The sequence below is a fragment of the Blennius ocellaris genome (genome assembly GCF_963422515.1).
Source record: "Blennius ocellaris genome assembly, chromosome: 6".
Taxonomy (NCBI): Eukaryota; Metazoa; Chordata; class Actinopteri; order Blenniiformes; family Blenniidae; genus Blennius; species Blennius ocellaris.
The window spans coordinates 7183493-7205719 of record NC_137655.1 but is presented as its reverse complement, the minus strand read 5'-3'; the positions used below and the strand labels follow the sequence as shown (position 1 = coordinate 7205719).

At 42.8% G+C, this 22227-nt stretch overlaps 1 protein-coding gene across 1 annotated transcript; it reads left to right on the top strand.

Annotated features, from left to right (window-relative positions):
• Window positions 1-771: 771 nt before the first annotated feature.
• cavin2a (caveolae associated protein 2a) lies at window positions 772-21576 on the top strand. The gene is made up of 2 exons (XM_080497876.1): window positions 772-1389; window positions 16509-21576. The coding sequence occupies exons 1-2, from the start codon at window positions 841-843 to the stop codon at window positions 17349-17351; spliced, it is 1392 nt and encodes a 463-aa protein (XP_080354002.1). The 5' UTR covers window positions 772-840; the 3' UTR covers window positions 17352-21576.
• The last annotated feature ends 651 nt before the right edge of the window (window positions 21577-22227 follow it).

Below are 22227 nucleotides of genomic sequence, written 5' to 3'. Positions count from 1 at the left end.
CATAAAAGCCGGTCTTTTGGTCATGAAGGTTGCAGAGCCCTGCACTAACTGATGCACAATGTTGGCAGCCCAGCTAATGTGACCCAACACTACAATAAAAGCAGCTCTGTGCATAATATGAAGCCAGGCCTGCAGCAGACACAAGTTACTTTTCATTCTCAGTAACTTTAATCGTGATTACATTTCAGCCTCTTGCACAAGAAAAACAGAAAGCCTTCAGCCAGTCAGTGGAAAAATGGAGAAAAGGTAAGAAACATGACCTTGGCCGATCTGTGTGATCTGATCTGTTTCCTCTATTGTTTTGGTCGTGCACGCGCACGATGTGTTCCCTGTACACTCTGTTACAGTTGAATACAATCTGGCAACAATACAAACAATGCACAGCAGCGGGCGCAGTAAACAAAAGGAGCCCCTGATACTTATTTTGCAAATGCAGCCAGGCATGGTCAGAGAGTGGACGCACACACACACACACACACACACACACACACACACACACACACACACACACACACACACACACACACACACACACACACACACACACGCACACACACACACACACACACGGATCGGCCCGTGTAGTTTTCATAGCAACCTAGCCCCTCCCTTCACTTTGCAGGAGGGGAGGTGTTTTGAAAGTTCACGGCGTGTTTGTGCGTGCGTAAATGGAGGGCGAAAGGCGGAAAAAAAAAGGGGGCGTGGTGGCCGACAAGAAGACTGGGAGAGGTTATCGTCCTGTATGCGCTCTCAGTTTCCAGCTGGAGCGAGTGACAGCACCACCTGCGTGAGGCCAAATCCCCCTCCTGCTTGTTTTTTGCGTAAAAGTACCCGTGCGCAATGGAAGACACGCCGCGCACCGAGCCCAGCAGCATCTCGGGCAGCACTCACACCATCCCCCAGGAGCAGCAGCAAGACAGTACGGAGGTGTTCACCCCGAGCTTCACCCCGTCCTCCGCCCCTTCCTCCCCGACTCCCCCCACTGGCACCTTGTCCCGGCTGGTGCTGAGGGGCCCCGGCAGCCCCACGACCGCGGGCGTGCCGGGCAGCACCGGCGGCCAGGTGAGCGCCATCACCGTGGTGGCCCTGCTGGATAAGCTGACGAATATGCTGGAGTCGGTGCAGGAGAACCAGCAGCGCATGGAGCAGCGGCAGGCCGACCTGGAGGGCGCCGTGCGGGTGGTGCAGGGCGACGTGACCCGCCTGTCCAAGACGCACGTCTGCACCTCCAACAGTGTCAGCAAGCTGCTGGAGCGCTCGCGCAAGGTGAGCTGCCACCTGAAAGAAGTCAAGGAGCGCATGGACAAGCAGGCGGTCCAGGTGAAGAAGCTGGAGGCCAACCACAGTCACCTGCTGAAGAGGAACCACTTCAAAGTGCTCATCTTCCAGGTGAGGAGGAGAAAGAGGAAGAAACACACTGGAGCCATTGTAGATCAGACAAACTAAAAAAGAAGCACAATGAGTCCTATTCGGTCTGTGAAAATAGGTTCATGAATGTTTTTACAAGTCCATCAGGAAGATTCATAAGCTTGAGAAAGGAAAATTAAAACCTGATACCTTTGAGGTGCCTGATTTTACTATTCAGACGTGTAACTTAAAGCATACATGTAGTCGATGCTTCAAAAAAGCCACTTATAATGCTCTCAAATTTATATGGATGCATTTGTTATAACTCTACATCAGCTCACTTTTTAGCATGTACAGCATTCCATACTGATTGGACTATGCTTTTAAGCACTAATTCCCATGTGTGTTTCTGTGTAAATCGTATTTGCATGTGTATTTGCCTGCGATCAGCGGGTGCGTCAGGACTCATTCTACACCTGCTTGGAACTGACACTTGTTGCATGTTTCATGTTAGATCCCCGTCAACTTGTTCAACATCCCCCCAACAGGAGGGCATGTAAAAAAAAAAAAAAAAAAAAGTCCAGATGTTAATAATTCAAGGTGCTCACAATGTTGTCAGCCTCTTGTGTAGGTGTGTGTGCATGTGTGTGCTTGCATGTGTGTGAAGAGAAGGGTGTGTCTGGGAATGAAGCGGCAGAGGATAATAGAGCAGGGCTCAGACGCTGACTTTGACTAGATCTGTTTACACCCCTCAGACATTACAGAGGCGGGCCAGTGGGCTTTTGGATGTCCCCCCCCCCCCCCCCCCCCCCCCACACACACACACACACACACACACACTTTGGCTGTGCATGTGACGGTTTAAAAAAAAAAAAGTAGGGTTAAAGTTTCTAATTTCTCTGTGAAGTTGTGAATAAAAAGTTTTGAAAGTTTTATCTGTTTACATATCAGTGCAAAAAAACATGAAGCGTTGATCTCTAGATAACAACTCAGGGTTTTTAGATCAAACACACCCTTTCCCAAGGTAGATTCCCATGTTTGTACATGTGTGGGTAGATTTTTAGAGTACTAGTGAGTTACCCAGGATGAGAAAAGGGGGGAGGGAGGGGGGGCGTGGATCGCATTGTTGACACAGCCTGAGCCACTGAGAGCTCTTAACTGCCGCTGTTATCTGGTTACCCAGGTACTGAGGCCCTGTTGTTCAAACGCAACAGGTGCCAAGCCCTCGCCCTGTGCAAGCTGGCCCGATATGTGCCTGCAGGTGCGGATCGATCCGGCTCGGCCCTGCCGCTCCTGATGGGTGGAACATGTCGCAGGGCAGATGTGTCTGCGTGCTTTCGCACCGTCTCCCGATTAAACAGAATGTGACCTAGTGGAAGTCGGGGTTTTCTCCTCTCTACTATACTCCAATAGTTCAGTGCTTGGGTTTTTTTTTTTTTTTTTTGTCGAGTTCTGTGTGCAGCGCTTTGCGAATTTGAGTGTTAACCAGGCCAGGTATGACCTCGAGCGCCTGTGTGCGTAAACGTGTGTGCGCATGCAGCTTGCCCACTGGATGTTCTGCTGAGGTCGGGCGTATGCAGTTACAGAACGAGTAAATGAGACTCGGCGTGCCTGAGGGCGGCAGGTGATGAAAGGACTAAGTGCAGCTCTTGTCTTGTGTAGACCGTCTTTTTTTTTTTTTTTGGTTTTTGCCACCACTATTATGCATTTACTTTCTCCTCTTTGTGCTGTGCTTTGATTTTCTTGCCTTGACTTGAAAATGTGCTGCCATTGTTGCTCACTCACTGGGATTCTAGCTTATCCAAGCTAACTTAAATCTTTGTTGTTTCAGAAATAACACATTAAGTCACTTGCAACTTTGTGCTTTGAGCTTGTTACTTGTTTCTTTAGTTGGGTAGTTGCAGATACTGCCATTAGAATTATGCAACATGAATGCATGCAATGTGATGGAAAATGACTTTGAGTCACATTAAGGTTCACTTAAGCTTCGTGTAAAATACATGACAACTGTTATAGAGCTCCTGTTTCTCCTGTTTAGCATCAGTTGAAACAGTCCCAATAATGTTACTACTTCACTAAACTTTTGCCTGCTGGAGTGTCACATTAATCCCAAACTAATGCAGTTCTCCTGACAGCAACATGACAGATTTCTGAGGGTCAGTAACATTCCCTGTTGTGAATTGTTTTGGTTTAAGTGTTGAAATTCATCAATTCATTGTACAGTTTAAGGCATTTGTTCATTTGTGTGTGAAGTCCAGTGAAGGGGACGTTATTTATTTTGTTGATGTTTGTGTAAATGTGACAACCAGAAGTACATATTTCACAGGTGCTTTTGTTTTGATGAGACACAGGAAGTGCAGTTCTGATGTTTTACTGGCAGTGAACCCATTTTGAATGCTTGTCTTTAACTGAATCTCTTGCTTTCAGTGAAGTAAGCCCAGTTCAAATTGAAGTCTCTGGATTCATTGAAGAAGCTTCCACTTCACAACATTCCCATTAGATTGTATCCTCAGGATCTAGCAGCCTAATGTCCCACTGACACAAGAACGTTTTGAAGTCAAAATACATTGTTTTGGAATTTCTGTTCACCCAGAAATGGCAGAAACACTGACGGTGTTGTAATTAGCATGCCAGGTCACGAGTTAGTGCTGCTTTTGTCATGAAATCTCGCACATGTGCGCGCAGAGAACAACCAACTATAAACATTCACACAATATGAGTACATGAACATTCGTAATGACAATGAAGTTGGATTGTTATTACAGGTTTTTCTCAACTTTAAAACCACCAAGTCCCAGGAGAATATGGACTAAGGCCCCGTTTACATGACAACGATGTGGTAAGGGTGAGGGCTAACTTTGGAGACAAACATTGTTGTGTTGCCTGATGCCCAAAATGCAACCAAATTCTCCATTTTCACTCGAAAATGTTACGTGGCTAAATGTTCGCCTCCCTTTAGAAAAGCTTTCTGAATGGTGGTAGTTTATTTCAACCTTTAAGCGTCCTCCCGTTGCCATTCTTTCATGACTATGATTTTACAGTGCACACTAGCAGCCAGAACATTGAGCATCTTCCTTCAGCTCGCTGGTGTAACTTTATCCGATTGTCATTGAACTGACCAACTTGTGTCACAGCAACGTTTCAGTCTTGACTTCAATTCTCAGCGAGTAGCAAAGAAGCTCCAGCCTTAGCGGACCTGTTTTCTCTAACTTTTTGCTCCCGGCACCTGTCCTGGTTCCCTGACGCTCTTTGATAACGTGTACTCGCCGCACGCTCGAGTACCAACCCCTCCCTCCCGTTAAAAAAATGATTCCAAACACACCAAGTTTCCCTGTACGTGCCAGTTGAGGTGGAAACGGCGAGGGCTTCTGGGTAAAAGCGCAGAGGCCACGGTTGGTCAGAAATGACTGCGCTGTCCGCCGCTCCGGTGCATTCCTGTATATAACAAGGACTAATGAGGACTTAATTACTGCTGCCTGGGACTTGCTTGTTTGTTTTTGTGCACCAGTGCTTTTCCTGTCTCTGCACAGAACCCCCCCCCCCCCCCCCCCCCCCCCCCCACACACACACACACACACACACACACACACACACACACACCTCCCAGCCATGTGAGATTCCTACTGTGTACAGTGTCAAGGCAGCTTTGGGTAATTTCTGTGTGAAGAGGCAAAAGCAAAATGTTGGTTTGCAGATATTTCCTCCTCCCTATTCATTCCTTACATGGGCTCATTTCAAAGGCTCATTACCTGAGAGTTTAAATATCAGCAATCGCCCCAGAGATCTCATAACTTCTCTGAACTTGCACGGCCGCAGTGCGCCGCGTGAAATGTCTTCGGATTTAATTTCCTGTGACACAAGTCATTTATTCCCGCGTAGATCATAATGTTCCCCTCCGCGTTCATTTCAGCACAAACAAACAAGCCGGCCCCCGATGGCAGATTGAATTTGAAAGGCGGAGAAGATTTTATTTGCTCTGTCACTTTGCATGCGAGCTTTTCTTTTTCCTGCGGTGACTGTGCAGAAAGTAGTGCAGGCCCTCAGAACAGGTTAGGAAGAGGATGTGTGGGTAATCACAGACAGGCAGTGAAAGAGAACAGTCCCAGCTCATATCAAAGAAGGTTCCTATCGCTTCGCTGGGGAAATGAAAAGTACGCTCCAGATTCAGAGGAAATGTGGCAACTGCAGTTTTTGCTGGTAGATGTCTTTCATCCAAAATGAAGGCGCTTCTATCATTCAACTCTTATTCTTTATTCTAACTCTGAAATGATAACATCTTTGGAATAATCTCAGAATTCCAACTTTGGAACTTCTGTAGCTTTCCAGTTCGCAGCATTGTAAACCAGAAACAGTGCAAACTATTGTTGTTCTAGCTCTTTCTGTGTGTAAATAATGAATTGGCGAGGATGATGTAATACAATACTTGGCAAGACTACGGAAAAGCTACATTTAGCAGTCATTGAAAAGGACAAATTGCAATGAAAACCACAATAAAACACAACTTATACTTGAATGTTTAACCACAAAAAGCCTCATTCATTGCCGCTGTTGAACACCGAAACATTTGAGTTTGGAAAAGCTACGGCAGAGTCCACAGGGAGGATAAGATGAGCTGCGTTCACTGGAGGCCTAAAGTTCAAACTCGTAATTCCGACCTGGATGCAGCAGGTCTCTGACAACATTGCTCAGTAACTTCAAGAACACCTTGATGTTCGCCAAAATGGATGATGCCGTTGACATGAGCTGTTTGCGGTTTTGTTTGCTCTGCTCCCTGTTGTCCTGGAGCTTTCTGTGCAGTGACACTTGACCAAAGGTTGGGACTTAATCTCGGCAGCAGGAAGTGAAAGGCTGTTTGTTTTAGCTCTTTTTTTTTTTTTTAGCTGTAAGACGGAGGACAAACTGGGCGTGAAACTGCTGCTGGCCTCGCCTCAACCTCTCACCTTCACTGCAGCTCAGTGACATAAACCTTAGCGGGGGTGGAGAAACGAAGCTTGATGTTCTTATATTTTATATTGGAGTTCAGCTCCGGAAGGTCTTTTTTTATGCCACAAGAGTTTCTCTTGTATCAGTCACCTATACCACAGCGGGTTCTGAGTGACCCATGCACACGCTGAACGATCCAAGAGTTTCCCTCCTTTATCCCTCATAAGATATATTCAGAGGAATCTGATATTTCCCTGCTACTGGAGGGAGGGAGTGTATATCGTGAGTGCTCAGTGTTGAATGTACCGGTTTCCAGTCCCATCCATCTGCACAGGTTAGAACAGGCCACAGGCTGCAGGCGACAGCTGAGATATTGTATGGGTCTCACTTGGAGGTGATATATTACACGGGCTCATAGCTTTTTCAGTGCATTCACACATCTCGGGCCTACTTGTCGCAAAGCTTCACCCTATGCAGATGTTTGGTGTAAAAGTTGATGCGAACTAGGTTTTGGAAACTTTTAATTGTCTTATGTTTTATTGGTGTCAGAAAGCACTGTCTTATAGGGAATTGCTACATGATCAGCCATCAAAACCTTGTGATTTTAATGTATTCCAGGTGTCTGGTGATAATACAATACAGGTGCAAGATGTACTGTGTTACTGTAAGGCAGAGGATGTATTGCAGTGTAACTCAAGTAAAACAAAACACTTTATTTGTTTTTTCAATGGAAAATTGTAACTATTTGCATTAATATTGAAGCCTGCCCTCAAATACTTCTTTTCAGTCAGTAAAACAGGAAGCGAAGCAGCTGAGTCGAGTCTTAGGCCTCGTTCACATGACAAAGTTTCAAATACAACGTTTTAGTTTAGAGACGTTTCGCATTGACATGGCAACATTTTTGAAAACGATGTTTGCGTACACAGAAATGGCAGAAATGCTGAAAACAATGTAGTGAGCAGCACGTCAGGCAATGAGCTGGAGCTGTTGGTTGTTTTTGTAAAGAAACATGCTTGCAGAGAACATTACGCTATAAACATTGACAAAGTTGAATTATATATATATTTAAGTTGCATTCCAAGTTTTGTTTCTACAGCTTGAGGTTGTAGAACTATATACCATTTTACTTTTATAGCTTACATAATTATGGCCACCCCTGGCTCTGAGTAACTTTAGTATAGATGCTGCTTACAGTTCAAAAAGAATACAAGTAAAAATTGTGTCTCTTTTTGTAATCCCACCAGTGTTAAAAGTGATATGTAGCTGTGGAGGCCTGAGCTGTGTGAAGTTGTGTAACTGGCAGTGTGAGTATTCGAGCATGAATGGCTGTCAAATAGCAAACAACAACATCCCATTTGAAGTGGAGCGAGATGATTGAACAGCTAAGAAAACACTGACAAGCTGCCATCCCCTGGTTTTTCTGCTCATGATAACGAAAGAGAAACATGTTCTATATTTTCTGCTTATTATACCTCAGATTTTATTTCATACTATAGGTCTGATCACCAGGCCACTTTCTTCCACTGTGAGATTCTAGGTACGTCTTTAAACAGTTCAACTGGTCTCAGTGGAAACAATCTAAAATGTTGTGTAGGCCTTAAGGCTTCCTCCTAAAATGAGCAATGGAGCGTGTTTATAGCGTGAACCCGTGCTTTGCTATCATTCTTATTTTCCCTTTGGGAGTTCATTCCTCAGATAATCCTCTGGGTTGTTCACAGAACAGAAAGTGCAAATGGCAGAGCAGAGGGAGAAAGATCGTGAGCGGAGGACAACGCAACAAAGTGAATTCACAGTCTGCGTTTGTCGGTTAATGGCGACGGCCCGAGCGTGCGTTTGGATAAGAGATTATAGGGAAGTTTCCAGACTGCAGGGGCAAATTCATTTGCATGTAGATGGGGCTGTGCTACACTAAGTGCTCGATCTTTCCTCCTAATGTCACAATCAGGTTTGACAAGTCTGCTCAACTGTTTTGGTCTCTGTGGCAACGGGCGAGTTTGCAACTGCAGGTTCCTCAAGCAAAATACCAGTTTTAACAACTCTAATCACAAGAAAGGGTAATGGCTCCATAACCAAGTGATAATTGAACACTCCCGCTACTATTATAGCGATCCAACACGCACAGTGAAAGCCAGTCCGGGTCCAATGTTTAAATAGCAGAGAATCTGCACACGAAGTTGCAGATGCATAATTTACCGAGTCATCTGTAGGTGCTTTTGGTGCGTAACATCTAATAAACCAGTCAAAATGCCATCTTCATTCTCCTGTAAGAATAAGTGTGCTTGCAGTTTGAGGGTAATATATCCACTGCCGATTAAAATTGATTTACATTGATTAAAGTTAAGATAAATACTCCTACAAACAGCTGGGAGCAACAAACTCAGCTTTCCTTCTTTGTAACTTTGTAGGAAGTATTATTTTAACCTAGCAGCGTCAAACATATGACCAGGAGAGTTAAAACCGGACCGCCTGAGGGCCCAGTCTAGCCCAGGATGACATTGCAAACGGTGATTGTTACTAAGACTTGACTGGAATTTGTCCATAACAGTGACAGTTGTTTGTGATTTATTCCCTGGGAATCACAGTGTTGCAGACACAACACACGATGCTGAATCACCAGAGTCCAAAAGGTGGCTGCCATAGTGACAAAGTAGCATTAGCATGAATGTATTTTGCACCAGGGAGAAAATGGTAATTGATAAAATGGTAACTTTTTAATTACTAAAGAATAATTTGCATTCAAAATTTGTAAGTATGTGGTTCCTGGATTAACATCAGTTTGACATCCCTGTAGACACTGAGCTATGTTGTTACCAACGAGTGCATGACTGTATTCAAGATTCTGAAATCAAGCAGAAAACATGACCTCATTGACTTAAGAACTGGTTTCAGACTGCAATCGCTTCACATTTTCTCAAAAATAGCAATGCACACCTGAACACACCCATGGGTGCATGGATGCAGGTTGCTTTGTAAACACATTGTTGTAAATGGAGAGCAAACGGCAGCTGCTTTTATCGAATGCCGGCACCAGTTTGAGCCAATTGCAAGTTTTTAAATTGTGGTGTTTTCATGCAACCGGAAACTAAAACCCAGGATTGTCCTCAGCAGAGTTTTCCGAATGCCTTCAAGCACATATTTATGTTTGCAATGATTTCACCGGTATTATTCTTTTGCATATTCTCCTTCTCACCTTTGGCATAAAATGTTGGTAGCGACCAAACTATTGCAGAAATAGTGTCAGATTATCATCACCAGAGGAAAGAAACAAGACAAATACACTGCGGCCCTGTGACTCCGCCTACCATTTCCCCCCCTCACCAAGGCCTTCACATCCATGGCAGGAAAAGGAACACAATTGCCATTTTGGTTCTCACTGTTCTTTCTTCTTGACTTTTAAATAAAACATGAAAATGCACCATCTCTTAAGATAACGTGACGATTTTCCGGTTTCCCTGCAGAGACCCGTGAACTTTGACCTCCGTGCGAAGAACGCATTGTGGCAATTGTAGATAGCTTTATCAAAAATCCTGTACCGGGCCCTTTTCAAACAATGGTCATGATAGGCATAGTACAGGATTGTGCTCAAATGTTATGTAAAGGAGGATCTTTGGGAGGCTAGTGTGAACGAGCTGAAGGAGATTATCATAGCTATGGCAGGGAGTCAGAAGTGGATGGACTGGAGCTCTAAATGTGTAGGAATGTTGTGTTGTCACCACTGAGGACATTGTTGACTTGGTGCATTGTGGAGCCAAGGGACAAACTGTGAAAGTGTAGCAATGCAACCTGCCAAACGAAGAGGGAATGCTCGTGCGGAGCTGTTCCTTCAATGGAGTGATTGTAGCAAGCAAATGTGGTGTGTCAGAACTGGAAGAACCGGAGAGCACGTGTCACAGCACATCGACCACGTCATCGTCCAGACTGCGCACGCCGCCGTCCGTGCAAATTGCGGGTTGCGTGAACAGGTTTCCTTCAAAGCTGCGGCGTCATCACTTGCGGTGTGTCATCCAGAATAATGGCCGGCCTCTCCAGATTGCCACGACGTCCGTCCTGCCAGCACGTCAAGCACGTCTCAGTTGGTTATTGTGTCGGGCAATTACGCAATCGGGTGAAAGCTGGTAAACAAGTCATGTTTTCTTTTGAGGGAGGCAGATATGGGAGGGGCAAGAATGCCCTAACTTGTTGTGTAAAGATTCATGGCGGCTCAGCCAAGAGGTATTATTCACAATTGGCAATATAAAGTTGGTGACGAGGTATATATGATACTGAGAGCCATAATTTTTGTCCCAGTTGGAACAGGGTAGTAGCTGGTTGTCGTTTTAGCTTCTTTTTTTTTCTTTTTTTTCATGTTTCTTAGTTGATCAAACTACAGTTTGTACAGGTCACAGAGACCTTGTCATAGCTTGTGGCAACAAGGTCCCATGACAAAGTGTAGAATTCCATTTCCTCTCCTCTTTCCTTCCTTCCTGTGGCCACAGATGGCTCTTGGTGCACTCTGGCGTGGGGGGCTGGCAGAAAGTTGGAGCGAGATGTTACGCAACGAGCCAGGGAAAGGCCGACCTGTAAAACACGCTCTGATGGCATGGCCTGGGCTGAAATCAAAACATATGTAGATGAAGGCAAATTTGCACAACCAGCGGTGCTGCGATTGTTTACTGGAGGAATGGAGCCGGGGCCTGATGAGGAAGGGACGGCGTTTGTTTGAATATTTCATAGGAGATCGGTTGCAGCTGTAGCTGTCACTCTTGCCTCTTTTCAATTCAACAAGTAGATCTATTTGAGTATTTTTACACTCTTGTCTTGGATGGTCCTGTGTGATTAGTATATTTATAAGGTGTTTTGAGGGTTTCCAGATGTGTGCATTTTGCGATGTGCATTGTATGGCTTGTGTTGTTAAAGCCATTAGACTGCAAGCCATCGATCTTCTACACTGCTTTATTACAAGTGACCATTCATCGTGATTGCATTTCCATTTCAGAAAAGGTTAGAAACCTTGTTTCGGTTTCCACGGAAGCGGCAGAAACGCCAAACACAATTTAGTTTTCATGTTGGTGCACTAGTGAGTTCTGTTGTTTGTTTTTGGAATGACAATACACACACACAAGTGCAGAGAATAATACGCTTTAAATATTAACAACGGTGAGTACATGGATAAGATGGATTGTTGTTACGGTGACTTAACTATAACACTACCAAGATTTGAGTTTTTTTAATTTTTTTTTTTAATTTTAACATCCCAAGTAGACACATGCAGATGTTTGCACTTACACACATATGAACAGAGGGGAGATCCAAAGAAGCAACATCTCATTACATGTAAACTGATACAGACACCCTCAGTAACATAAACCGATCTTTTATTTGGTTGCAACTGTCCCTCCCTCGTCTCCGTGCTTCAATAGAATCAAGAGCCTCAAGAGGAGTCGCTTACGTAAGCTCCGGCTTAGTAACACCTAGCAGGACTTGCAATTAGATGGCAACTCTACCACGCAACCGCTAAATGAGATCGTGAACTGCGTTGCATAACCGCGAGCACAAAACAACAGTGTGTGCCCTATAATGTACATCAAACTGCTTGTCACAGTAAATTAACTTTGTTTTTTTGCTTTGCTCCAAACTTATTCCAGTTTTCCTTCATCTTGTGGTCTTAAACCCTGTCCCCCCTCCAAACAATAGTCAGTGTCCTACATGGCCGCACACAAACACGCGTTGGCACACAAACGCCTCAAAGGCACACATACTGTATCGCATTCTCAGTGGCTAATGAGTGCTTGCTTAGAGGGTACGTTAATTAACAGGGTTCCCAAGAGAAGAGCACCAGAATGTGAGGCCTCTGCTAACACACACAGGACTGACCTGGGTCAAATGGTATTTAGGAAAAATGTGTTTATTGTTGCTCACATGCCAAGGCTTCTTGAGGTTAATCTGAGGACGTTCTAATTCCACACTGTTTTACCATTTGGATAGCCAAACACACCCAGCATCTGCTCAAGTGATACCAAACAAAGTAGAAAAGCTGATGTCATGGTTGTGGAAAAAGCCTTAATCTGATCCTTTTTACAGACCAAAGTCCAGGCAGTGAATACCACATTCTGATTGGCTATTGTATGTTCTGTGATTAAAGGAGACAATGATCAACTTCAGGGCCGCGTGTTTACATGACAACATTGTGTTTTCAGTGTCCGTTTACATGACCGTGGCGGTTGGAGCCACTGAAAACGCAACTTTTTGAAATTGAACTAATCTCGTCTCTGTGGAATCGTACATTTTCTGAAACACACTTGCTGCACATGCACACCACGACCGTAGTAAATACTTCTTCTGCACATGCATAGACATAGATGGAGAATAACAACAGTTTACCTCCAGTGTATCATGACTCACAGTCCATATTCTCCTGGGGCTTGGTAGTTTTATGGCTGACAGTCAACTTAATAATAATACGCATTTGATGTTTGTCCATACAAATGTCAGTGTACTTGTTAATACTCATGGCGTATTGTTCTCTGCGCACATGTGTGTGGTTTCATTGCAAAAATAAACAACAGCACTCACGAGTGTCCTTATATATTAAAACTACCGTACATAATTTATAGCATTTCTGTCATTTCAAAAATGCTTTTCAAAATGTTGTTGAAAGTTTTATGGATAAAAAAAAAACAAAAATGCTAAATCAATGTATTTTCTGCTAAATGCTGTGGAAATGTTTTCTAAAAGTGATTGAGTGACCTGCATGTCACTCCTGTTAAAAAGTACAGTTAGTCATAGGTGGGCTCCGGTCTTGTTCATTTCAGTCAGAAAGTCAGAGTTGCTGCCTCCCACACACTCCAGTACCCACACTGATTATACCAAACATGTTTGAGCCCAATCAAAAACATCCACGGCATGCCCAGACTGGAGCAGAAGTGTCAAGATTGAATCCTTCGAAATGTGAACAGCACCGCACAATCAGGGAAGATTAGTCTTTTGTATCAGGGAAAGCTCCACAGGGGGAGGTCAGGAAAGGCGAGTGCCAGCAGTGATTCTCCAATCATGACCGGTCAGGTTTAAAGGTGGGCGCTTAACCGTAGGCAATCTCACCTGTCGCCCTGATTAAAACTGTCAGGCTGTCTGAAATGTACACACAGGCAAAAGAAGATAAGCATAAAGTCTGATGAAATATCTACCTCGAAGCAAGGTTCTCTTGTGTTTCTGTATAGCTTCTTTAATTTGATAATGTTCAAAGATTGAGTTCCTGATTTATTTGATACGAGTCTGCATGAACATGTTCTGTGGGCGTGGTGCAGTGTCAGACCTGCATTAAAATGGTGCATTCAGACACAGCTTATTCAGGTACGACTAACAGGAGAGCCACAGAGGACAAAGTAACAGCGAAGAATAAAAGTTAAAGTTGCAGTAACCAGAGCTGCTCCCCAAAGGGGCTTACTTTGGTCTTTTGGGGATTTCTTGTAGCAAACCTGCAGTGTATTGTTGTTTCCAGGTCTCTATATTCTTTAAAAATAAGAGGCATCCCTGTCGTGTCTGTGAGTGAAAGAAAACAGAAGGATTCACAAACATTTCTGACCGTGATACTTCAATAGATATAACTAGCATTATTGTACTTCATTGATAGACTTGTCCTTGTGTTCAATATTTGCACTTTCTCCTCTGTTTAAAAAGCTCTGTTCCTGACATTGATGTGCTTCTGACAACACGGTGACAGATTTATTAGCATTGACAGCAGGATACCACACATGCTTGGCACACACCTCAACTGTGAATCTCAGCTGCATGCTTTCAGATCAAGGCTGGGAGATATCCAGTGTTGTCACGGTGGGAATAAACAGGAGAGTGCTTGAATTGTCTCCCACTTCTTAAGAGGAGTATACTTCTGTAAGCGAGTAACGAGAGAGTTATATTTCCCGCTTTAAATCAGTGTAAGACAGCAGTCCGAACAATAACTGCTTGACAGTACGAGTTGCCGTCATGATTTTGTGCCGCCACAGGAACTGTCTGACAAACGGCTTGCATAACGCTGCAGCCCTGGTAATGAGTGCTGTCTGACCAGAAGGCCGTGCTCCTCTTAAACATCTGGTTGGCCCAGTCCTTAGCGATGGTAATGACACCCCAAGAAAGATGCATTGCACTGTCCTTCAACAACTTAAAGAAACAGGATGCTTTAAGTACCTGTGTGATGTGCTAAGAGCTGCCAGGGATTCTTCGGAAGGCAGTCATGCTTTAACGCCGACTCTTACATGCAACCTGCAACGACGCAACCAGTGTTTCAAATCTATGTCAGGTGCTCAGAGTGAGTCACTGGTGCTTCCTGTGCATGTTTGAAATTAAAAGTAAAAAAAAAAAAGTAATTTCAATATTGATCTTTGACTACACAAGACAAAGACGGATTTTGAAGATACCGTTTGGTGTAAAATACCGACTACATTTCCTTCTCTGCCCCATGATTATGAGGAAGAGAAACACAGTCTTAAAGGATTTTAGATAAGAGGCAGACTTTTCTTTGAGTTTAGATATTAGAAAGATCTGGCATTCAGTAGGTATTTGTCATATTGATTACGCCAGTAGGAGACCTCGAGCAGGTCAGTATATGAGAATGTAACAATGTAGTGATCTTCTAAAAAGAAGAAAAACAACAACCTCCACCCATAATACTCCTGTTGGTATCCAAGTGGAAGGAAAAGTGAAACAAAGAGCCTTAGAAAATATTCAGATTTTCTGTCCACAGTTTTTAGCCCTAACCTCGCCAAGCCTTTGTGAATTAAGGCCCAGTATACGCAACATTTCAAGAGATAATGCATCAGTTTAGCATTTTCCTTTCAGGAAAGTTTTACATTTACATAGCTATGTACAGACACGCATGCCTGTAGACAATACGCGCTAAACATTAACAATGGAGAGTTCGCAGACATTCGTATGGACAGACAACGACGTTGGATTGTTTTTATGATGACTGTCTACTATGAAACTACCAAGTCCCAGGTGAATATGGACTGGGAGTCATGACACTCTGGAAGCAAACGCTGTTATTGTCTATTGACTTGCGCATGCTCAAGAGAACTATTGACTATGGTGTACATTAGCAGCATTTCCGCCTTCCACACAGAGTCTGAACCTTAAAGTTTCCACAAAGTGTTGTTTTCACCATTTACACAGAGATTGAGTTGGAACATTTTTTTAGAAAAGTTCTACCTTGGGAGATGTTCTCAAAAACTTGCATTTTCAATAGTTCAGAGAACAGTTGTAAATAGACCCCCAAAACACAACCAAAATTTTGTATTTTCAATTAGTTGTCGTGTAAACTGGATCTTTATGTAAGTAAACTCACTGTTAGAATAGTGATTATACTAGATTTTTGGTAGAGGTATGATATAATTGTCACAGGTAATCAGAAACATGTGTTTGTTTCAGGCAACACTTGCGTGATGGATTGTGCTCTACGTTTTTGAGTTAACTCAAAGCCAAGAACTTGCTCACGATACTTTCATTCTGTGACAGAGAGGGCTTGTTTATGAACATTTCAGATGTGTAGTGGAGTATGTCAACCACTGAGGCTGCGCCTCCACTCTTCACTCACTCCTGGGTGTGAAAGGATAGGGGCAATGGGGGGTGGGAACGCCAGCTCATGAATCCCCAGTGGAGAAGAACATTGAATGTATTTTTGTGTGTGTGGGTGTGTGTGTGTGTGTGTGTATGCACATGCGTGTATGCACATGCATGTAGGTGCAGGATTGGGCCCAGATGAATGATCGCTGAGTCAATATGGCAGGGGGAGGGAGAAGATACGAGAAGGAGCACAGGAGAAAGTTTGACAAATTGAAACTGTGGATATCAGAATATGTGCTCCCTCTCTCACTCCTTTTATGGCGATCAGTGTGTGTTTGTCGACAGACATATATAAAATGCGTAGAGGAGTATTTCACTCCTCCAAAGGAGCAGGTGGGTTTCCTCAGGTGTTCAGGGAGGCATGCAAAAACTAGAGTATTCAGTCGTCAGCAGGCAGGCCAATCCAACACGTCTGATTATATTAAACACAGATTCTTGTTTACAATTAGAGTTAGTTAGAATTACTCTTTTACATTAGCAAACTCACATATCTTTACTTTGATCCCTCTGCCTGAGGCACCTGTTAATATCAGTGGCTTGAATTTCGACACTTAGCCATAACAAAACAAACCAAATACTCTTTCAGGTCCAAGTGACTGATCCTTTAACACATTATTTATATTTCTTTTGTCTCCTCACAGGAAGATAATGAGATTCCCACCAGCGTCTCTGTCAAGGACTCCCTGAAGACTCCTCAACCGAGCCAATGCGATGCAGAGTCCATTCAGCCTTCATCCAGGGCATATTCCCCTGATGGCTCTCGTACCCATGAGGAGGGTCTCCAGACCATTAGCCTGTCTTCAGATGAGGCTAACAGCGTTTTGACGACTCAAGAAGACTACGAGGTGGAGTGTGACTCTGTGGCGGGTCCATCTCACTCCTACGAGAGAAGGGCCGACAAATTCAAGCGCTCCAGCCTGAAAAAGGTCGATAGCCTCAAGAAGGCCTTCTCGCGCCAGAGCATTGAGAAGAAGGTGAACCAGATCACCACCAAGATTGTTCCACCCGAGCAGCGTGAAAAACTCAAGAAGAGCCTCACCTCCAATCACCCCAAGAGCCCGACGACCAAGTCCTCCTCCTTCAAGGTGTCTCCCATGACGTTCAATGTGAAGAAGGTCCGAGATGAGGGGGCCGTCGCAGAAGAAAAGGGCTCACCAAGTGCCCATGTGGAGATCGTTTCTCTGGGAAGCAGTGATGGCGCTCAGCGTGTGGCGAATGTGCACGGTGAGGTCTTGTTGGAGGATCAGGAGATGTTAAGCCCCTCGACTCCAGAGTCCATTAAGGCAGAGCTGGCAATCAACGGAAAAGCGCCGAGCTTCGAATGCAACACGAATGGCGAGCGTTCAGCTGGCCTGGCAGTTCCAGAGCTAGATGAAGATGTCGGTGTCGAGGAAGAATACGAAGCTCAAGACGAGCAACGAAAAATTTCTGCTGACAAAGCAGCAGAGGTCCAGATCACCGGCACAACAATTTCTGTGGAATAAGTGTCGTAAACTGATTCAAATCGGGGCATCTGTTCCACTTTCCCATTTATTTTTGTTCCTGCTTGCAATTACCACTCATCCAGATAGTAGAAGTACTCCTTCCTTTGTTGTGTCATTCACACTCATACACAATAGAAACGTCCTTTTAACTCCTGAAGCTTTGTTCTACCTGAACCTTTCTGACACCACTACAGTTGTTTGTCAACAGCACACTAAGAGCATTTCCTAAACCCTCTAGTTTAGTTAAAAAGACAGCATTGCAACGAAACACCATAATTCTTTCCGCTCAGTTGGTGTCCATCCCTTCAGTAGATGGACATCTCCGGGGCACTGGAGCAACAATCTCCCTCCCTGCATTCGTCTTCCTCTGTCCTGCTCTTCCTCACTGACACATGGCCTCTCTTGTTCCCTGCCGTTTGTGTTTTTGTGAAAAATAGTAAATCTTTGGCAACAGTGGTGCTGCCCACTGACCATGCAGGCAGTGCGTTGCCAGGTTGTGTAAAGAGTTGGAATGGGGAGTTTCTGCTTTTTCAGTGAAAAGATCCTGGGGGGGTGTTTCTAGTAGTGGACTAGAGGTTGTTTACTGAATTCTTTGGAGGCTGATCTTGAAGTAGCTATCTAGTATTGATAAGTAGCCTCTTATCAATACTCCTTTCTCCAGTCTTGTATGAGAGTACAAAATTAGGTAAGATTAGGTAAAATTTTAAATCTACTGATTTTCAAGAAAACTGTGGGTTTCTGAAGTGGATGTTGGATAGAATCTGAGCAAAGAAAATCTTCGCGGGCAAAGGTCTAATCGAGGGTTTTAATTGCAAAATACTAAATCTCAATTTCGCAAGGATGCTTCATGTTTCTACAGAAATTATGTTCTTTCACTCCATGAGACATACTATTTGAAAGGTGTTTACAATTTACAATTTAAACACCCGAGACTAACACAGTCATTTTAGGAAAACTGCCTTAACTTTGTCTAACTCTGCATTTTTAGTTACTATATGAATTTGTGTGTGTGTGTGTTTGTAAGAACTACTTCTTTCAGGCATCCATAATTAACATTATAAAATTTCACTCAATTGCAAGTGCAGTATGTGCATTTTAGGTCACCACTTTTGGTGCATTAGGTGGCTTTAGTGAATAATTGTAGTTGCTGGTTTTTCTTCAGTCCAGCTCTTCTGAATTTCTTTTCCGATTGAGCTGTTAATTTTTAGCTTGTGATTTCCAGCAGCTTCATTGTTGTGTTTACTATTGAATGAGGACACATTTGCTCTCATTGGACTGAAGACAAACCACCAAGTAAAAATTTTAAAAATGTCAAAGGAACAAACTTTTTTTAATTTTTTTTTTAGTTTAATCACATTTATTAAGAGGTTAGGAAAATATCCTAAACAATTGTCGGGGCTACATTAATAAATCAATTCTGCCTTAATGTATACAGTACAGCTGTATGAGATTGATATGGAGATAGAGTGATAATAAAACATACCAGAACTGTTTTTCTTTCCTGAAGAATTCCTTGCAGCTTTTAACTCTTTCTTGGCATAATGAGTGTCTGAGGCATGGACGTGAAATACGAGAAAAGTTCAAGTGTTCAAGGGACGCGCAAATGCATTAACTCACAACCTACTTTCCCTTTTAAATATCACACCTTCGGGGGTCTATAAAGTAACTTTCCTCACGTTGTTCCGAGCTAAGAGGCTCGCCAACATCACTTGGAGGACGCCTGGAATCACGACAGCCTAAAAATAATTGAGCAGGTGATACCAGTTGCACGGCGAGAGAGGTCACAGATGTGGATAAAGGCAGGGGACAGCATTCCTTGGTTTGACGGATGACTCCTCTCCAGCCCATTTTTCATGCTCCTGGCCTCCTTGTTGAGACGTTGCGGCGAGATGGAGCGCCACAGGTGTCGAGGCTCCCGGGCATGAGCGCAGAGCAGAAGGGAGTTCAGGTGTTGAAGAAGGATTATGATAAAGTTGTCTTAGATTTGGGCGTATGTGTATGAAATATCACTCTCCAATACGTCAAACTCCATTGGGAGTATGCATGCCGCAAGCTGACAGTATTGGATATGAAAAATCTTGTTGCCCATCGCATTCATGCTGCCTCTGGAAGGGATAGATAGTCAAGTTGTTGTTTTCTTAAGGTGGAATATTGTGCCTCAAATACACTAAACTATGCAAGAAAGACAGTTTATCTCTATGCATTCCTTTCTTCAAGAGTAAGGCCTGAGCCTATAAGAGTTATTTTCTGAGTGTGAGTGTAAACACATTTATCAAGTAACTTTATCGATCATATGAATGCTCAGAGACAGTGACCATTAAAAATGTGATTTTGGCACCATTTCTGACCCTACAGTAAACTATATTCAATGATACGCGACAATGCAAGAAGATATATATATATATATACATATATATATATAGAGAGAGAGATTTTTTTTATTTTCTTTTATTTGTGGGAATGAATAAGATGGGAATTCAATAACAATTTAATATATCTAGATGAATTATATGGATAGGGTTGATTTAACAGGAAACGCGGCCAATTTAAACCAATATTCTGTGTTTATGAGTGAATTCATATGCTTGGAATGTATGTCTACTTTGAAGAAATGGTGAAGCTTCATACAGTAAATAAATACTGAAATAATCATAGTAAAAACTCTTCCTGCTTATTTACAACAATAACAAATGTGTGACGAAGAAATTTAATAGCTGTTGACTATTTTAATGCAAATGATACATTAAAAAGAAAGAATACACCAGAGGATTAGTTTGGATTATTTGAAGTGAGTGAGGTACTTATTGATGGTGAATGTATTATGTGTAGTAGATGGATGATCAGCATGCAGCTATAACAGGGCAAGAAATGAAGAAAAGACCAGGTCATACTAAAAACTGTCAATTGTGTTTGAAATATTATCAACGGTTTACGCAGCAGTTTTCTGCTGCTCTTCATCTTACTCTGCAACATACATATGTAATGTTGTGTCCTATCACTAAAGCATTGGTAAGTTCTGCATGCGGAAAATCCTGTGAAAAAGCATCATGTAAATGCACGTTTCACCATCTGGAAGAACAGAGATCAAGTCTGGAAAGTGATGTAAATATAGCTCAAATTGATATCTGTGCTATGTTTACATTGGAGTGGGTATAGGCCCCATATACACAAAGTTTCAAGTGAAAATGCATCGTTTTTGTGTTTTTGTTATAGAAAAGTTACACGTTTACACAGCAACATTTTGGAAACTGTAGTCAGCATGTTGAGCCACTAGTGGGTGCTGTTTGTTTTTGTATTGAGAACACACATGCACAAGAGAACAAGACTATTAACATTCCTATGGACAGACCATTAAGTTGGATTCCTATTACAGTTTACTTTCAACTATTAACCGACCAAGGTGGTCGAAAAGTTGTGTTTCTGCCCATTTCCATGGAGACAGTCTTTAGCGTTTTTGAAAAGTTCCACCTTGCAAGTCCTTTTCAAAAAGTTCCATTTTCAGTGACTTCGCAAAACATTGTATAATCAAGAGGAACAAAGGTTTTTCGTTTTCACTTGAATGCGTCGTGTAAATGGGGCCATAGGCTGCCAGCAGCCGAACATCACTGCAGCTTCCGGCTTCTCTCGTCTAAAAACAGAACGACCTCTGACCTACTGCAAATAAAGTTTCCCTGTCCATAAGTGCCGAGTATCACTCTTTTGAAATCACAGAATCCTTCTCCTTGATATGAGTAGGCTTTTATTTGTTACAAACACAATCTGACATTTTTCTCAATGGGATCTGCAATTTGACATGTGTGACTTGTATGGACCACTTGTTTCTTAAATGTGCTTAACGATTGTAAGGACATTTTTTTTCCTCATTTGAATTCTTTGTATAAGTCATCTAATTGAGAGAGCAGTGACCACTAAGCTTATGTGTATGAGTTACTTCCTGCTGATTCTTGGAGGTGTGTTGGTGGTATAAGTATTCCTGTCTGCCAGTCTTGACAAATAAATGTATACACGTGTGTTTCTGCAAAAGTCTTTGTTGAATTATGTTTTACTTCATCTGTGTTTTTACATTTTGGCCTGTCAGATTAAAGCTCACCACACGAGCCAAATACATTTTCTTCACAGCTGAAGATTTCCTGCCACTTGATTGTTTCAACGTTCTCTTTCCTGAAGCATCTTGTAATCATGCAGCTGTCTCTTTCGCACCTTTAGTACTGCATACATCAATAAAGATTTTATAACACTACAACTGTGCTTGCTGTCTGTATTTCTGTCAGTAGGGTAAATGGAAAACACGTTAGACATAAGCTGTAATACTGGCTGGTTATGTTCGATATGTGTAACTTGTGTCACAAACCCTGTGACTCATAACCGACTTGAAGAGAAACCGTGAAAACATGTCGTCAAGCTTGCTGCGCCTCAAGCATTTGCATGTCAAGACTTCACAAGAAGACATGGTGCTGGAACCTTGATTAGGTAGTTTCTAGATTTGTGCTTTTTTTTATTAGAAGCCCATGCATATTTCTTTTCTTTATTTGCTCAAAATATGAATATAATACAAAACTTACAAGAAATAAAATCTGACAAGAGGATAGAAGCCGAAGAATCATTAAACACAGGACATGGTGTTAAAATTGTCCTCTGTGACAAAAGATGGTAGTCACATGAGTTATCAAGAAACAAACAAAAAAAAGAAATAACATGCTGATGTGACTGAAAAGAAGTAATTCAAGGAATCATTTACCCCTGGAATTAGTTGGTTTCTGTATACTTGCTGCATTCTTCTAGAAGCGCAAACACATATCTCTTATCAGTCAACGCATACCAGTGCATCTCAGTTTGTAGAGTTGGATGAAAGGGTCTGCTAATGCTCAAATGAAGC

Coding starts and splice junctions, on each gene's coding strand:
- cavin2a (XM_080497876.1), top strand. CDS start 841: ATGGAAGACACGCCGCGCACCGAGCCCAGCAGCATCTCGGGCAGCACT. Junction 1,390..16,508: donor TCAAAGTGCTCATCTTCCAG/GTGAGGAGGAGA, acceptor GTCTCCTCACAG/GAAGATAATGAGATTCCCAC.